This window comes from Sapajus apella, unplaced genomic scaffold, assembly GCF_009761245.1.
Source record: "Sapajus apella isolate SASKATOON/1434 unplaced genomic scaffold, GSC_monkey_1.0 scaffold173, whole genome shotgun sequence".
Taxonomy (NCBI): domain Eukaryota; kingdom Metazoa; phylum Chordata; class Mammalia; order Primates; family Cebidae; genus Sapajus; species Sapajus apella.
The window spans coordinates 103,643-121,208 of NW_022437113.1; the positions used below are offsets into that span (position 1 = coordinate 103,643).

General features: G+C 51.8%; 1 protein-coding gene across 7 annotated transcripts in view; it reads left to right on the forward strand.

The window, feature by feature from the left end:
- The window catches only part of SUGP2 (SURP and G-patch domain containing 2), a 43,192-nt gene extending 28,635 nt beyond the window's left edge, over positions 1 to 14,557 (forward strand). For 2 of the 7 annotated variants that reach the window (XR_004265343.1, XR_004265344.1), the window contains exons 7-12: positions 1,682 to 2,163; positions 4,222 to 4,283; positions 10,560 to 10,696; positions 11,352 to 11,472; positions 12,093 to 12,195; positions 14,298 to 14,557. Coding sequence is in view for 4 of the 7 variants with exons in the window: in XM_032267885.1 (XP_032123776.1) it covers positions 1,682 to 2,163; positions 4,222 to 4,283; positions 10,560 to 10,696; positions 11,352 to 11,472 (802 nt within the window). In the remaining 3 variants the exon portion in view is untranslated. Of the gene's footprint in view, positions 1 to 1,681; positions 2,164 to 4,221; positions 4,284 to 10,559; positions 10,697 to 11,351; positions 11,473 to 12,092 lie in introns of all 7 variants that reach the window. The other 5 variants (XM_032267885.1, XM_032267887.1, XR_004265342.1 and 2 more) reach the window with 4 other exon arrangements.
- Positions 14,558 to 17,566: the final 3,009 nt, after the last annotated feature.

Below are 17,566 nucleotides of genomic sequence, written 5' to 3' on the forward strand. Positions count from 1 at the left end.
CCCAAAAAAAAAAAAAAATACAAAAATTAGCCGGACGTGGTGGTGGCCACCTGTAATCCTGCTACTCAGAGGCTGAGGCAGACAATTGCTTTAACCTGAGAGGCAGAGGTTGCAGTGAGCCAGGATTGTACCACTGCACTCCAGCCTGGGCAACAGAGTGGAAAAAAAAAAAAAAAAGACACAAAAAAAGAAAAATTTTACTTCTAATGTGCTCAAGTTCAATGAGCTAATTCATTTTGTGGGTATGGTTATAAGTTGTCTTACAATCAGATTTATTTTATTTATTTTTGAGATGGAATTTTACTCTGTGGCGCAGGCTGGAGTGAAGTGGTGTGATCTCAGCTCACTGCAACCTCCATCTCTCGGGTTCAAGCAAATCTCCTGCCTCAGACTCACAAGTAGCTGGGATTACAGGTGTCGCCCTACTAATTTTTGTATTTTTACTAGAGATGGGGTTTTGCCATGTTGGCCAGGCTAGTCTTGAACTCCTGACCTCAGGTGATCCGCCTGCCTTGGCCTCCCAAAGTGTGCTGAGATTATAGGCATGAGCCACCAGGTCCGGCCCAGATTCATTTGTTTCTGCTGATATTTAGCGGTGTGTGTGTGTGTGTGTGTGTGTGTGTGTGTGTACGTGCGTGGTATAGTGGCACTTGCCTGTGGTCGCAGCTGCTTGGGTAGCTGAGGTAGGAAGATTCTTGAGCCCCAGAGTTCGAGGCTGCAGTAAGCTGTGATCACATCACTGCACTCTAGGCTGGATGACAGAGTGAGACCCCGTCCCTAAAAATATATAGTAATAAATAATTATAAAGCTGTCCCACTGTTCCAATACCATTCTTTGAAAGACCACCCCTTTTTCACAGTAGTTTGAGAAGCCACCTTAATCGAATCCTGGGTTTCTGGTCTTTTTTTTTTTTTTTTTTTTTTTTTTTTTTTCCTATTTTAAGACTGCGTTTCGCTCTTATTACCCAGGCTGGAGTGCAATGGCATACTCTCAGCTCACCTCAACCTCCGCCTCTTGATGAATTGCCTTATAAGAGCCATTTTTCCTTTGGTGCCTTCAAGACTGTTTTAAGTTTCTCATACCAGCCATAGCTCCATAGCTGTGGTTACCAGACGAGGTGGCCACCAGACCCCTGAGGCATAGAGAGGCCTCATTTCCACGCCCATGTAGCTGGACTGCAGGACCCTGGGTGGAAACTGCTATGGGTGATGAGTCCTCCTCTGGAGGCTGCTCACAGCTCCATGTGCACATGTTCTGACAGTAACTGCAGCCTCTCCTGGCATCTCTCCATGCTTCTCATACCTAGGAGTAACCAGAGTCAAAATGGGTACTTGGAGGCCAAGAGAGGCCAGTAAATTAACCAGAAAGGGTGATGTGGGGCTCGGGCCAGATCTCTGTTCCAACATTTTCCCACGCCCTGCATACCTTGTTTGTCCACCTTCTTCCCCTGGAGAGCAGTGAGGCCTCTTGAATTCTGGTTCCTTATTAAGTTACTAGTACACCTCAAATTTTCTATCATTGAGAGGCTCCACCATCAAGCCATAGCTGCATAGAAAGAAGTCAGGTGATTCTTTCCCTTGTCCCACCTCCACCTTCCTTGGATCAATGCCAGCAGTTTCAGCAAATAAAAATGTTGAGCAATTCCATCTGGTTACCCAGTGTATTTCCTCTGTGCCCCAGGTTTCTACATGACCAAAACAGTTCTGCCTTCAAATTCTATCGAAAGAAAGTGTTTGAACTATGTCCGTCAATTTGTTTCACCTCATCTCCACACAACCTTCACACCGGTGGCCGTGACACCACGGGTTCTCAGGAGAGCCCGATGGACCTCATGGAAGGGGAAGGAGAGTTTGAAGGCGAGCCCCCTCCTCGGGGGGCTGAGCTGGAGAGCCTAGAGGTAATGCCTGAGGAGGAGGAGGACGACGACGATGAGGATGGCGGAGAGGAGGCCCCTGCTCCTGGAGGGGCGGGCAAGTCTGGGGGCAGCACCCCTGCTGACGGCCTTCCCAGTGAGGCTGCCGAGGATGACCTGGCTGGAGCACCTGCCCTGTCACAGGCCTCCGCAGGTACCTGCTTCCCCCGGAAGAGGATCAGCAGCAAGTCATTGAAGGTTGGCATGATTCCAGCTCCCAAGAGAGTGTGTCTCATCCAGGAGCCAAAAGGTGAGTGCCCGCCTGTTGGCACAGCTGCCTCCAGCACAGTTCTTGGTTGGTGGGCTATGAGAGTTAGAGGGGACAGGTGGAGACATTTTAATCCAAATGAATTTTGTGCACCACTCCAAAATGTGAACTGAGACTCCTGTTTCCTGGTGGTCTGAAGGCATTGCTCTAAGGAGATGTTTCCTGGCTACCCTGTGGCTTCTGGCACTCTCTGTGCTGCTGGGCATTTCCCTGATTGGATTCAGATCGGGGCATCCCTGACCGTAGAGGGGATGGATCTGGGTCAACTCAGCTGTTTTCCTGTCCTTCACCTTGTCTGCTGGGGGTCCTTCTGAGCCCCTGGAAGGCCCAGGGTGCTGATAACCTGCTTCATGTCATGACAGTGAGATGGGGACACAGCAAGGCTGGTCCCAGGCAGTGGTCAGTAGGACCTGCCTTGGCTGTGGGAGGCCATCTCCTGCTCTCCTGTGGAGAGGTTCCAGGTTCTTGAGGTGTAATTTACCAGCAGTGAAACACACCCTTTTCAAGTGGGCCATTTGAGTTTTGTTGACTTTGCAGAGGTGAGAACCCACCAGTACAGCAGAGCTACAGGCTGTTCCCAGAAAGGGTCTCTTGTCCCATAGCAGTCCCATTGCAATCCCCTGCCACATTCGGCCCCAGAACGACTGACTGTTTTCCCAGCCCCAGGTGTTCTGCCTTTCCTAGGATGTCAGTACATGGAATTGCATCGCATGTGGCCATTTGATGGGCAGGATATGGCCCAGGTGACTCTTGTGCCCCCCCCGCCCAATGCCCTCCAAGCTATCTCCCCACCGTCAGGCCTGGGCCTTGCTTCTCACAAGGAACTGCTGCTGCAAAACCTGTGTGTGAAGTTGTAGTGAACGGTGCCCTATTGGGACTGCATTAGGCAGTCACCTGTGTGTTCTGCATCATTCAAACGGTCACATTTACAGGCGACAGTGGCCTTACGGTTTTTCCTGCTTTGGAACAGTCCTCATGTTTTTTTGTTTGTTTGTTTGTTTTTATTTTTATTTATTTATTTTTTTAAGACAGGGTTTCACCATGTTGTTGGTCAGGCTGGTCTTGAACTCTCGACCTCAGGTGATCCGCCCGCCTTGGCCTCCAAAGTGCTTGGATTACAGGCGTGAGCCACCACGCCCGGCCAGTCCTCATGTTTTGTGTTTGAAAACCTTGGTGTTGCAGTGAAATGCTAACCATTCTGCTATAATCCTTACCATCCTTCAAAACTTCTCACGGGGCTGGGCACGGTGGCTTATGCCTGTAATGCCAGGTTTGGGAGGCTGAGGCAGGAGTATCCCTTGAGCTCAGGAGTTTGAGACTAGCCTGGGCAAGATGACCAGACCTGGTCTTTACAAGGAAAAAAAAAAATTAATATAAAAAGATAAAATGAAGGAAATAACTAAACTTGTCATGGATGGTAGGTAATGTATCAGAGTGCTTGTTGTGTATGTTCTTCTTGGGGGAAAGTGGAGTTCTTTATTTCTGTTTTAGGAGCTCTCAGTTCTTTGGGTAGTTGACGAGTTAAAACCAGGCTTGCTAATCTCCCTTTCATACAAAATGAAATTATGTGATTTGGTCCTCTGTATGAGAAGCATGGATGTTTTTTACTAGAAAGTTTTAGGATTTAATTCTTTACCAGGATTAGCTACAGATAAACTAGGAGGGCTTAGCATCACAAATTGTTTGTTGAAGCAAAATATATTTCTGTAGTCATGGAAAATAATCCATGTATTGGATCCTTTGTTATAAATATGGGGACTCTTAGGTTTGAATAGACTTTCCCAAAGTGAGGCACCCCTCAGTGAGCCCTTCACTATGGCCCAAGCTGCCTACCCCAGGCATGTCCTGCCTCTGCTCACTCTGGGGGTCATACATGTTCATTTCTGAGAGAAGCTGGAGCTCAGCAGCTGCCATGCAGGGCCTAAGACACCTTCTGTCGTCAGAGAACTGTCAGCCAAAATAGACCACAAGACCTTCAGTCTCTAAGTAATTTAGGGAAAGCATGTGGATGTGTGTGTGTCTCTTCCTTTTGTCTTCTAGTCCATGAACCAGTTCGAATTGCCTATGACAGGCCTCGGGGTCGTCCCATGTCCAAAAAGAAGGTGAGCTTAATCATTTGTAGTCCTCACTCAAAGTGTAGTTGGTTAGAATTTGTTGGAGTTCTGAAGGATGCTGCAGTTTGTGATTAAGCTATGTTCATGTTTCATACTGAGTATTCATATGTAAAACACAACAGAGACTTTTTTTCTCTTGGGAGGACTTTTTTATTTTTATTATTTTTTTCGAGACAGAGTCTCACTGTCACCCAGGCTGGAGTGCAGTAGTGTGATCTTGGCTTACCGCAACCTCCCCCTCCTGGGTTCACGCAGTTCTCCTGCCTCAGTCTCCCAAGGAGCTGGGACTACAGAAGCATGCCACCACGCCTGGCTAATTTTTCTGTATTTTTAGTAGAGACAGGGTTTCACCACATTAGCCAGGATGGTCTCCGTCTCCTGACCTCGTGATCTGCCCACCTCAGCCTCACAAAGTGCTGGGATTATAGGCATGAGCCACTGCGCCCGGCCTTGGAAGGACTTTTAACAACTATTTTGCCTTTGTCCAAAGCATAGACTAGTGATTCACCTGTGTAATGGCAGGTGAAATCCCTGTAATGGATGCAGTGGGATTTGAGAGATATATGAGATAATGTCTTGGCCCTTAAGAAGTTCAAGCTAAGACTGACTGGGTGGCTCGCACCTGTGACCACAGCAGTTTGGGAGGCCGAAGGGGGCAGATCGCTTGAGCCCAAGAGTTTAAGACCAGCTTGGGCAAGAGGCAAAACCCTGTCATTGCAAAAAAAAAAAAAAAAAAAAAAATTAGTTGGGCATGGTGGCATATGCCTGTAGTCCCAACTACTCTGGAGGCTGAGGTGGGAGGATCACTTGGGCCTGAGAGATTGAGGCTGCAGTGAACTGATTGGACCATTGCACCCCAGCTTGGGCAACAGAGTGAGACCCTGTCTCAAAAAAAAAAAAAATTCAAGTTGTCCAGGTACACTGATTCATGCCTGTAATCCCAGTGCTTTGGGAGACCAAGACGGGATCGCTTGAGCCCAGGAGTTTGGGGCCAGCCTGGGCAACATAGTGAGACCTATGTTTCCTCCTGGTCTCCTTAAAAAATAAAACATAAAAAATCACAGGCATGAAGGCTCATGCCTGTCATCCTAGCACTTTGGGAGGCCAAGGTGGGTGGATCACTTGAGGTCAAGAGTTCGGGACCAGCCTGGACAACATGGGGAAACCCTGTCTCTACTAAAAATACGAAAATAGCCGGGCATGGTGGCACGTGCCTATAATCCCAGCTACTCTGGAGGCTGAGGCAGGAGAATCACTTGAACCCAGGTAGCAGAGATCGCACTCCCTCACTCCAACCTGAGTGAAAGAGTGAAACTTCATCTCGAAAAAAAAAAGTTCAAGCTTAGCAGACTGGAAGAATGAAGAGAGTGTGCTAATCTGCTGGTAAGCAGAGCGTGGTGTGTGCTGTCATACATCCTATGTGCCAGGCCCTGACTGTCCACCTGGAGGCAGCAGCGAGCAGGGCCAACAGCGAAAGAGAAACGGACGAGGCAGTCCTGGCGGTGCTGTGGGCAAAGAGGAGGAGGTCACGGAGAGGGAGCATAAGGTAGCATCGAGTGGATGCCACTGAGATGGGAAAGCCAAGGGAGGTCTCTCTGGCAGGTGATGTTGGCACGGGTCTGGAGGAGCTGAGAAGAAGCAATATAGAGATCTGGGAAGGGCAGTGCCTCAGCCAAGGGCTGGGGCAGCAAGAGGCCTTGTGGTAGGAGTAGAATCGGAGAGTCACACAGGACCTCGGCAGATGTTAACTCTGTGGCCCTTTCTCAAGGAAAGGAAGGTCCCTCTGGGACCTGTGGTGGACATGGCCACTAGGGTGGAGAGCAGCCTGTGGGCAGGGACCAGGAGGAGGCTCAAACTTGAGACAGTTGGACCAGGGCATGAGGAGCAACAAGAACAAGAATGGGGGAAGGTGGAGTGGGTGACACCTGCTTGTGGACTGGGTGTGCAAAAGCCACGAGTCCAGGTGACCCCAGGGTAGTCAGCTTGGGCAGTAGAGGGACAGAACTGCCATTCACTCACCTGGAGGCAGGTTATGGGAGTGGGGCAGGTACACTCCAGGGGGCTGGGGGGACACAGTGCTGGGGGCAGGCAAGGTCACCTGGGACACATGTCGAGAGACTTCACCAATCCTTTGTGGTCAGGGAGGAGGGCAGGGAGCCAGGCGAGGTCACTCTGCTGATGTCAGGCAGTGCCATGGTGCTACAGACCCCTTCTGAATAATGCTCTAGGTCAGTCTGACCCCGATTATGGCAGGACAGAGGGACCTTCTGGAACCCAGAGCTCATGGTCCTGACTGATGTGCCAAGTTTTAGGCTGAGCTGGCACCTGGTGCCCCTTTGTGTGGCCTGGATGAGGGCATGGCCAGGTGAGGGCACAGCAGGGCCTTGGCGTCAGGCACAGCTGTACTCTAGCTCAGCCCTGCCACCAAGTAGTTTTGTAGCCTTGGCGTGTAACCCCTATGGGTTTGTCTGTAAAATGGGATAGCCACACCTACCCAGCAGGTAGGAGATATGGTGAGGATTCAACTTAAGGCAGTTCCTGGTGGGTGTCCTGCACATGCTGCTGTCTCCTTGGGGCTCTACGCCTGTCCTCCTTCCTGCCAGTGGCTGCAGGTGGAAGGTAAGGTGTGGTGGCTGCACCTCTCCTCTGCACACCTCTGCCTTGCCCACAGGGCTCGGCTTTCCTCCAGCTGTCCAGGAAACCCACATCATGATTGTTAAACACAGATTTGAACATTCTCAAAGAAACTTCCAGGCTGAGCCAACCCCTCTTCCTCCCGCTGCACCTCCAAGCAGCCTTCCTGAAAGGGAAAGGAGTGCAGACCTCCCATTTGGGGACCCCTGTGCCCCGCCATGACCAACCTTTCCCCTGCCTTCCCTTCCCTTCATCCAGGGCCCAGGCCGTGCACAGCTCCCAGGAGGGCCTGACAGATGCCCTGTTTCTCATCTCAGCCAGTGGGTTCTGTCTCCTCTTCTCCAGGCCACTGTCTCATGGCAGGGGGGCCCCGGTGTAGCAGGTCCTGCTTGCAGAGGTGTCTCCATACTGCTTCTGCTCCTCTTCCTACCCCAGCCCATAGCATAGCTCCTCCCTTCATGCCTCCCCTCAACTGCCCTGCAGAGAAACTTCTGCCCACACCGCCTCACCAAGACCACCTCGTGCCAGTATGGAGGAGCCACCTGCATCCAGTAACTCACGCTCACACACACAAGATACAGTCACGTGCAGGCATATGCGCACACACACATGCACACACACACAGCTACTTTTATATAATACCTTCAGAGGTGCCTCTGAAGAGAACAAAGGGAATTTCCCTCCCCCTCTGAAGGTCCAAGTCTAAGCGTGTTGAAAAGAATTGACAATAGGCACATTAACAGGATAAAAAAAGATATATAGTCCAGGTGTGGTGGCTCACACCTGTAATCCTGGGACTTTGGAAGGCAGAGGCAGGAGGATCACTTGAGCCTGGAAGTCCAAGACTGCAGTGAGCCATGCTGGAGCCACCACACTCCAGCCTGGGTGACAGAGCAAGACCCTGTCTCAAAAAAAAAAAGTTATACATATTTATTCATGTGCATAAGCACGGGAGCCATAGAAAACATTATGAAGACTCAAAGAAGGGCCAGGTGGTTGAAGCTGAAATACCTCCTCATAGCAGAGAGGGCGGTTGGGAGGCTGCAGGTGACTTTAGAGGGGACACAGATGATTTTAGGAGAGATGAATGGAGGCAGGCGTCACCTTATGAATGATTCTCATCAAGAACTGAATGGGACTAGAGAACAGCCAGTGGTCCGGGCTCCGGGTGTGGTGTTTAATGTTCCGTCTCTTCCTGTGTGATAGGAGTTTTCAACTCTGGTTAATGACATATCAGGGAAGGGATCCAAGGCCCTTGTGTTCTCTTTGGCAGGTCCAGTTTCTAGGTAGATAGGGAACTGCAAGAGAACAGCTTCCTCTTGTGCTTTGGAAGGGACCCTGAGGCTGCCGCTTTAGTCCCACATGTCAAAGTGACATATTTCGGGGTATCAGTTTCTGACCCCCCACATCTTGCTGCATGTCGAGCTCTCAGCACCTTCCAGGTTGTTTTGTCACTTTCTAGGATGAGAACATTGAGGCCCCAGGAGCTCCAGGGGCCCAGGCCTTCCTCATGGGAGCACTTGCTCCCTCCTCCCTCCCTCCCGACATGAGGCCCTGCACTCTCCCTTCTCCCTTTCCTGTCCCAGCCCCTGGCTCCCCCAGGCTCAGCCTTTTCTGCCTTGTCTCCAAGCTGCTTTGTCTCTGGAGTGCCTCCTCCATGTACCCCTAACGGTAGGGAAGCTGATTCCTGGGCACCTCAGTGCAGATGGCAAGGGGGAGATTTGTCTTTTGGTTGAATTGCACCTCATGAGGTCTGCATGACATAATGGGGCAGGTCACTAAGCCACTGAGAGCTGGCTGCCCAAGGACCTGAGCTCACAGCACTCAGCACGCCCTTCCCCTGCTTCCCATGCCCAGGGTCATCTAATCCTCTCCCAGCCTCTCCCACCTATCCCCTGCTCAGACCCCCAGCACCAGCCACCTTGATCTTCAGCACTTTTCTCCCTTCCTCTCAAGAGCATATGAGCCCTCGCAGCCTCCCTGGGTAGTTCAGTAAATGCTGTAAAGAAATACATCAGCCAGGCGCAGTGGCTCACGCTTGTAATCACAGCACGGTGGGAGGCTGAGGTGGGCAGATCAGCCAAGGTCAGGAGTTCGGGACCAGCCTGGCCAACATGCCATATTTTGGGGTATCAGTTTCTGACCCCTTACATGTTGCTGAATGTCAAGCTCTCAGCATCTCTCCATGTTGTTTTGTCCCTTTCTAAGGTGAGAACACTGAGGCCCCAGGAGCTCCAGGGCCCCAGGCCTTCCTCATGGGAGCACTTGCTCCCTCCTCCCTCCCTTCCTCCCTCTGGCTAAAAATACAAAAATTAGCCAGACATGGTGGCTCATGCCTGTAATCCCAGCTACCCTGGAGGCTGAGGCAGAAGAATCGCTTGAACCCAGGAGGTGGAGGTTACAGTGAGCCAAGATTGTACCACTGCACTCTAGCCTGGGCAACAGAGCGAGACTCCGTCTTAAAAAAAAAAAAAAAAAATCGCCAGGCATGGTGGCTCACGCCTGTAATCCCAGCACTTTGGGAGGCTGAGGCAGACGGATCACAAGGTCAGGAGTTCAAGACCAGCCTGACCAACATGGTAAAACCCCATCTCTACTAAAAATACAAAAATTAGCCAGGCATGGTAGTTGGGCACCTGTAATCCCAGCTACTCAGGAGGCCTGAGACAGGAGAATTGCTTGAACCCAGGAGGCAGAGGTTGCAGTGAGCTGAGATGGCGACATTGCACTCCAGCCTGGGCAACAGAGTGAGACTGCATCTCAAAAAAAAGAAAAATCAAAAGCTGGGTGGAGTGGCACATATCTGTAGTTCTAGCTGATGGGGAGGCTGAGGTGGGAGGATCACTTAAAGCCAGGAATTTGAGACCAGCCTGGACAACATAACAAGACTATATTTAAAAAACAAAAACAACACACACACAACACACACACACACACACACACACACACACACGTGTGTCATGAATATTAATGAATAGCAATTAATTGCAGGCTCCTTCTCCAGAGGTCCCAGGCCCTATCTGTCCCCAGAGCTCCATCTAGTGGCCCAGAGAGTTCTGCACTTCCCCACTACCCACAGGATCCATAACAGCTGTATCAGCTCTCAGTGAGGTCTGCTATGTGCTAGACACAGACCCCAGTGTCCAAGAAGAACCCACTCCCTAGGACACAAAGACAAGGAAGGCAGCCAGGGACTGAGTGAAGCACTGGGGGAGGGGTGTGTTAGGAGGATTCAGGGAGGGCTCTACCAGCCAGTTCTCACTCATAGCCTGGCCCCCATCCTGCCTTCAGGCCTGTACCCTGGTGTCCCCCACCCTTCTTTATCCAGGGCTCTGCTGAGGTCCTTCCTACTGACTTCTTGACCCTGGGACCTGCCATTCCCTTACCCAGTTTTCCTCACAGTCTTGGAACCGGGATTATAGTGGTGGCTGAGAGGCAGGACTGACCTCAGGCCAGTGACCTCTGACTTAGAAGTCACATCCCACCCAGGGATGTTTCAGAGAACCGGGAAAGGGACTGGAGCTTGAGCCTGAGCATCTGGGGAGTCAGGAGGGCATTTGGGGGTGGGGGGTTCCCTCAATCCAGGTACTTCCCTGTGGCCCACATGCCTGGGCTCTTCTCTCTCCTCAGAAACCCAAGGACTTGGACTTCGCCCAGCAGAAGCTGACTGATAAGAACCTGGGCTTCCAGATGCTGCAGAAGATGGGCTGGAAGGAGGGCCATGGCCTGGGCTCCCTTGGAAAGGGCATCCGGGAGCCCGTCAGCGTGTATGCAGCAGGCAGCCAGCCTGGGCGGGTGGGGGCGGGCCTCAGTCCTGTGACCTGCAGCCTGGTTCTTGGCTCCCCTCATGTCCAAGGTGGTTTAAAGCTGGCGGTTGGTTTTTGTTTTTTAAACAAAAGGCATCTTCAGATGAGAAGCTGATCATTCACATACGCAGGTGTTTACAGGGCTCCTTTCTGCCCTGGTGTAGATTTTTTAACCAGCTTTTTGGCCCTGGTCATTTTGGCCACATTTGTTATCGTCATCAAAGCTAAGTGGTATTTCTGTGTAGTTTCAGCCTGGGACCATTTTCCCTTTCCCGGGAACCCATAGGCGGGTGAGCCAGGGTCCCGAACACAGGCCCAAAGTTTATTAAAGCCCGATCGTAACATCCAGCAGGCATTTCATTTAATACTGAGCTTAGCCCCTGCTGGGTAAGGCATCCCGAGCTAACCAGGCCCTCTGGGCACCCCTCAAAAGCCAGCTCTTCTTCGAGGGTGAGTACTCCTTGTTTCCACTGTGAGTCGTGTCTTGATTTTCCCTTTGATGTCTCAGTGTGTGTCCCAAACACCTGCATCTCATGGACTATTTGTGCCCATACCCAGTCCCTGGTGTGCCAGGCCCTGGACTCGTGCACAACTGACTCTCTTTTTCACTCCCTAGGGGAACCCCCTCGGAAGGGGAAGGGTTGGGTGCTGACGGGCAGGAGCACAAAGAAGACACATTTGATGTGTTCCGACAGAGGATGATGCAGATGTACAGACACAAGCGGGCCAACAAATAGGTACGTGCACGGGCCGGCGCCTAAGGCCTCGCCCTCGCCGGCGTGCTGGTGTGCATTCAGACTTCCCCAACAAAGCTGATGGATCCTGCTCCCCCAAAAATGCCACACACACAAAAATCACAAAATTCTGTGAGGGAAACAAAAGGATCTCTGGATGCGGATATGCCCCATTCTTACCTTCCAGGTTTGCTAAAGGAGCAAACCTCACGCTGGCCAAGGACAGCTGTACATGGCCTGCCTGGCCTCCCGGCTGTGAGCCCCTCGAGGCCCCTGGGCCAGGCTCCATGGATGTGTGCATGGACACAGGCCATGCCTGTCTCCTCTCTTGGTCAAGTTTTCTCTCACAGATGACAGCCGCCAGCCACATAACATGACCAGCAAACAGACTGTTCCTAGTCCAGAGTGCCTTGCCGTCGTGCAGGTGGAAGGGCGACTGTGACAGCTGCTGCCACAGAGGACGGCAGTTGGCTCTGTCCTTTTGTGAGGGCCTTCAAGTCCTTTTCTTTCTGCAGGGCCTCGGGCCTGTAAATATCCTCATCTTTCTACTCTCTTTTTTTTAGTTGCCCCTCTCACCTAATTTCCAGCTTAGTTTTGAACAAAATCGTTCTCTTCCTGAATAGATCAAAAGCACTGATGAGAAAGATAAACCCTGAAGCAGCAATTGCCCTTAAAACGGCATCCCTGCCCTGGATCGGCCTGGAGCCAGTGCCCAAGGACGGTTTGGTGTGTACGTGACAACACGTCTCTGCAGTCTCTGGGGCGGAGGTTTCGCTGGCTTTTCTTTCTCAAAGAAAAAAACATGCACCATTTTCAATGTGCTTTTGCCTCTCCTCTCTCTTCACATGCTTTTAGCAGCAAGTCCCCTCCAAATCTGTCTCGGTTCCCCTTCAGAAGGTGGTGCTGCCCCCGGAAGGCACCTCAGCCTGTGAGTGCTGAGGAACCAGCTCCTCTGGCTGGTTTTCCAGTCGGACGGGCTACTGCGCTCCAGAAGTGCTCTGTTAGCAAACGTGATGTGGAAACGATCACAGATGGTGTTTTCTCATTATTCTCCAGAATTTATATGGGGGAGACAAATCGGTAATTACCAAGTCTGCACTTGGGTACCAAAGCTCTGAAGCTCTCTGAACAGTTGCCATACTTGATTTGATGAATGTGTTATTCATGGTGTCTCTTCTCTTCAGTGCATCTTGAGAGACTTAATGAAATTTTAGCAGCAGTATAGAATAGCTATCTCGGGTGGGGAGTGATCGTTAAACCGATGAAATTGGCCCCAGGTTTACGGCATCTCTTTAGAATCCACAGTGTAAGCAAACCACAGTTACAAAGGGGTGGGGGTTGTAAGCCCTCCAAGACTCTGCACTTTTCGCACGTGTGGCTGCATCAAGTGCTGTCTTATTACGGCCTTTGTAAGGAGAGGCAGGCTCCTCCTGGGGTGGGCTCTGCAGCTGCCCTATTTCCAGGCGTGTGATCGCTGCTGCTCTCCAGATTCTCCAGCACTCCACTGCCTGTAACTACTCAGTTCTCCACTCATTCGTCCTCGTAAAGCAGCAGCATTGAAGTTTTAAGTACAGGCAAAAATCTGAAAAACTTAGGATCCTCCTGACACCCCAGGATTAGGGAACACAGCAATGGCTAGGGCATAAGCCACAGAATTGAGCAGGAAATGCCACTTGTATTGGCTGTAAAAAATCCTGGCTTTGGCCAGGCACAGTGGTGCAAGCCTGTAATCCCGCACTTTGAGTGGCCAGGGCAGGTGGATCACCTGAGGTCAGGAGTTCAAGATCAGCCTGGCCAACATGGTGAAACCCTACTAAATAAAAAATAAGCCAGGCGTGGTGGTGCGCACCTGTAATCCCAGCTACTCAGGAGGCTGAGGCAGGAAAATCACTTGAACCCGGGAGGCAGAGGTTGCAGTGAGCTGAGATCATGCCATTGCACTCGAGCCTGGGCAACAGGAGTGAAACCCCATCTCAAAAAAAGAAAAAAGAAATCCAGGCTTTCTTTAAGCCACAGACCTCCTAGGCTATGGTCACAGCTCCTTGTCTGCCTGGTCCCTGTCACCTTGCAGTGCCACCACCCCCGGGGGTGCTGCTTGCTTCTGTAGCTTTGGCAACTGGCAGATGTTTACGGCAGTTTAGGTGCCAGCATGGAGGATGGGGTTTGGCTTTATAACCCAGCTCTCGAGCAAACCGGCCTGTGGGGGCCCGGAGTGAAGCTGGTCTTGGGGAACCACAGGTACAGGGGTTCATCTTCTCCTTTCCTGACCCCTCCGACAGCTTCCATGTTGGCTGCGGGTCAGGTGAATCGATGGAGCTCCAAGTGGCACTCAGCTCCCTGGCGCACACACCTGCAGCGTGGATCGAACGCGCTCTCCAGCATCGCTCTGACATTCCATGTGCTTTGTCCTAGCATGTTCATTCTTCACTTTCTCCACTTCATTTTACTAAAAAGTTAAATGCTTTAGGAATTCGTGGTGTGTGGGCACTGAGCACCACCGCCTCCTGCTGCTCCTTCAAGTTTGAGCTGAGATGGTTCTGTGAGGCCTGGGCAGGGGTCAAAGGGCAGCTTAGACAGTCCCCTACACTCTCAGAGGATGCCTCTCCCATGGATTCAGCCTTGGGGCCGTGAAGGTGTTGGGAGCCAGCAGAGCAGGGTGCGTGCTGCCAGCTGCCGGCCGGCCGGGATGGAGATGCCGCTGGCCCTCCATGTCCCCAGCCCTCCCTCTTCACCGAGGCTGCTCTTGCTCTCTGCAGGATCCTTGCGTCGCGTGTGATGTGTGGTAGCACAGCCGTGTCAGAGTCACAGTGTGTTTTTTGTCGTTCTAGTTCCAGGGTCGCCCCCGAGAGGACGACAGGCATCCGGAAGTGCTCTCTCGCCACTCTGGGTGCTTACTGTCTCTGGCTTGTTTCCATCACTGGAAATCACTTAGACAATTGTAGTGTTTTGGTCCTTGATAAAGCCTAGAAGACATTTGTGATGTTACAAAATGGAAGTTTGTTTTTGTTTTTGTTTTTTAAGATCTAAGAAATTGTGAATGTTGTTAATCATTTAGACGTTGCAATAAACGTAGAGGAAATGCAGTGTGCCGGGGTGTCCATGGGTGTGTTTTTAAAATTGTCACCGGGGCACACAAATGGGAGTGCTTGTGTCACTGTCACCAGAAAAGCCTGGAAGATTCCAGAGGGCATGAAGTGACCAAGCATCGGAGGGAGGGTGATTCCCCCTCTGAAGAGGATGGGTACCACGGAGTACAGAAGCTGCCTTTCAGGGATGTCAGGGAAGTGGGAGCACTTCCTGACAGCTCACCTGTCCCCCCAGGGCTTTGCTCCAGGGCTAGGGTTCCAGCTGCCTTAGTAAAACCTGGGCCTCCCTCTGAGGAGCTGCCTCTCTATCATCTTCACACTCCCTGCCATCCCCAGGTGCTGCCAGCCTGCCCATGGTTCCTCTACCAACAGCCCCTTGGCCCTCCGGGTGAGGAGGGGAGTACAAAGGGTACAACAGGGACCAAGCCAGCACTTGCAGAGGCCTCTGCCTGACCAGGGGGAGGAGGGAAGGGGCCAGATGCCGTGCCCAGGGCAGGCGATGCTCCTGTAGAACTGTCCCAGTGGGCAGCTTAGCGGGAGCCTCAAGACAGCCCTGAGGAAGCTGAGGCAGGATTCCCAGCCTCAGTTCTGCCGTGCCTAGGGGAAGCTGTTGTCAGCCAGGACCGCTGCCCTGCCTTCATCTTAGCCATGTCTCACCACTAGCTTCAGTGGCACTTCCGGAGAAAGGCCGGAGCCTGCAGGGGCTCACCTGCAGGGGGTGAGCAGCTGCCAGGAATTTCTCTTTAGGAGTGGAACCCCCCTTCCCCTAGCTCCTCTTAATAACACCTGAAGCCAGTCAGGGTGGCTTAGGAGGACAGGATGAGGGGTGGTCTCCATCCCAGGATGCCTGTCCTGGCATTGACCCCAGGAAGGTCACTTGATCTCAAGCCTCAGTTTCCCCTCTGCAGACAGGGAATGATCTCATTTGGAAGGTAAAATTTCCCCTGCTGCCTTGCACTAGGCTGGTACAAAAGTAATGGCAAAACCCACAATTAGTTTTGCACCAATCTAGTAATTTAGGACTAAGTGGAACCTCACGATGCCTCTCCTGGCCTTTCTCCTACCTGGGGCAAGATGGGCAGAGAGCGCTGCCAGGAAGCCCCAGTGGCAAAAGCAAGGTGTGGCTTCAGTGCAGGCCTTTGCTGTGCCCATGTACAGATGTGTACGCATGCGTGTTCAAGCAGCACAGGAGGATGTTTTCCTTGCAAAAGATGAAAAACAGGCTGGGCAAGGTGGCTCACGCCTGTAATCCCAGCACTTTGGGACTCACCTGAGTTCGGGAGCTTGAGATCAGTCTGGCCAATATGGTGAAACCTTCTCTACTAAAAATACAAAAAATTAGCTGGGCGCGGTAACGCATGCCTGTAGTCCCAGCTACTCGGGAGGCTGAGGCAAGAGAATCGTCTGAACCCGGGAGACGGAGGTTGCAGTGAGCCTAGATCATGCCACTGCACTCCAGCCTGGCGACAGAGCAAGACTCTGTCTAAAAAAAAAAAAGATGAAAAACCAAATCCAGATGTATGCGGAATGAAACACAGAGTCTTCCTCCTCCCTTTAGTCAAAACAAATGGCAGGACACATCAAGGGTGCCACTTGGAGACTGCCTTCCTTTCCCCACAGGTGGTCTCGGCAGTCTCCATGGCCCGTGGGAAAAGAGCAGATGTTGAGTTGGCTTCAGAGGATACTCCACATGTAGACGACCATAGGCACAATCATGATTCAGGTAGAACCCTTAAAATGCAAATTATACTTCAAGTTCTATTTTGCTCCCTGGTGGTTTTTTTTTCTTTTTTTTTTTTTCACTTAAAAAACTTCCGAATCCATGCGTGGTAGTGCATGCTTATAATCCCAGCTACTGGCCGGGCGCGGTGGCTCACGCCTGTAATCCCAGCACTTTGGGAGGCTGAGGCGGGTGGATCACGAGGTCAAGAGATCAAGACCAGCCTGGCCAAGATGGTGAAACCCTGTCTCTACTAAAAATACAAAAAATCAGCTGGGCATGGTGGCGCGTGCCTGTAATCCCAGCTACTCAGGAGGCTGAGGCAGGAGAATTGCCTGAACCCAGGAGGCGGAGGTAGCGGTGAGCCGAGATCGCGCCATTGCACTCCAGCCTGGGTAACAAGAGCGAAACTCCGTCTCAAAAAAAAAATAATAATAATAATTCCAGCTACTATAGAAGCTGAGGTGGGATCACTTGAACCCAGTATTGGAGGCTGCAGTGAGTTGAGATTGCACCTCAGTACTCCAGCCTGAGCAACCCTGTATCTAAAAATACAAACCTGAAATAAACTTACATACACATGTGTGTACCTATGATGGACTGTCGTTTAGCTAACAGGTTCTCACCCCTAGCCATTTGGGATTTTGGCCCCACCTCCTAGAAGAGGCTGCTCTGTGGATGAAGTCCAGGAAATAGCATTATGAGACCAAAGGGTCCGAGGGTCTCCTGATCTTGCTGCCTCCCTCCACACAGTTCTTGTGCCGTCTAACTTTGGGGTGACCCTGCTGATGCCCCAATTCCCTGCCTCAGAGACAGTGGGGGCTGTGATTCCTGCAGGTGTCTCCGGCAGGCACTGGCCTTTAGGGTGGGCTCCACTGCCAGCCTCACCCCCAACCCCTGACCCCTTGGGATATGGACCTGACTGCTGACCCTCTCTACCTCCACCAGGCCCCACAACTCTGTCCTTGTCACCCCCACCCTGTCCAGGAGCCTGTGCTGGTTTGGGGTCACCGTGTTCCCCAAGGGGCCCTGCCAGGCCTCTATCTCCCCTCTGTCCACACACCGTCCCAATGCCCACCAACAGTGGAGGGTGGTGTCTTGAGGGCCAGAGATGTGCCAGCAACAGGGACGCTATCACTGACCCTCTGCCCACAGTCCTCCCCCAGGTACTCAAGCAGGACCCTCCACACCTCCATTTTCTCCAGTGAAATGCAGCCACCAGCTTGGAGGGTTAAATATGTCCTTTTCCAGGACCTGTCTTAGACAGTTCGGAGAGACTGGTCTTGTTATT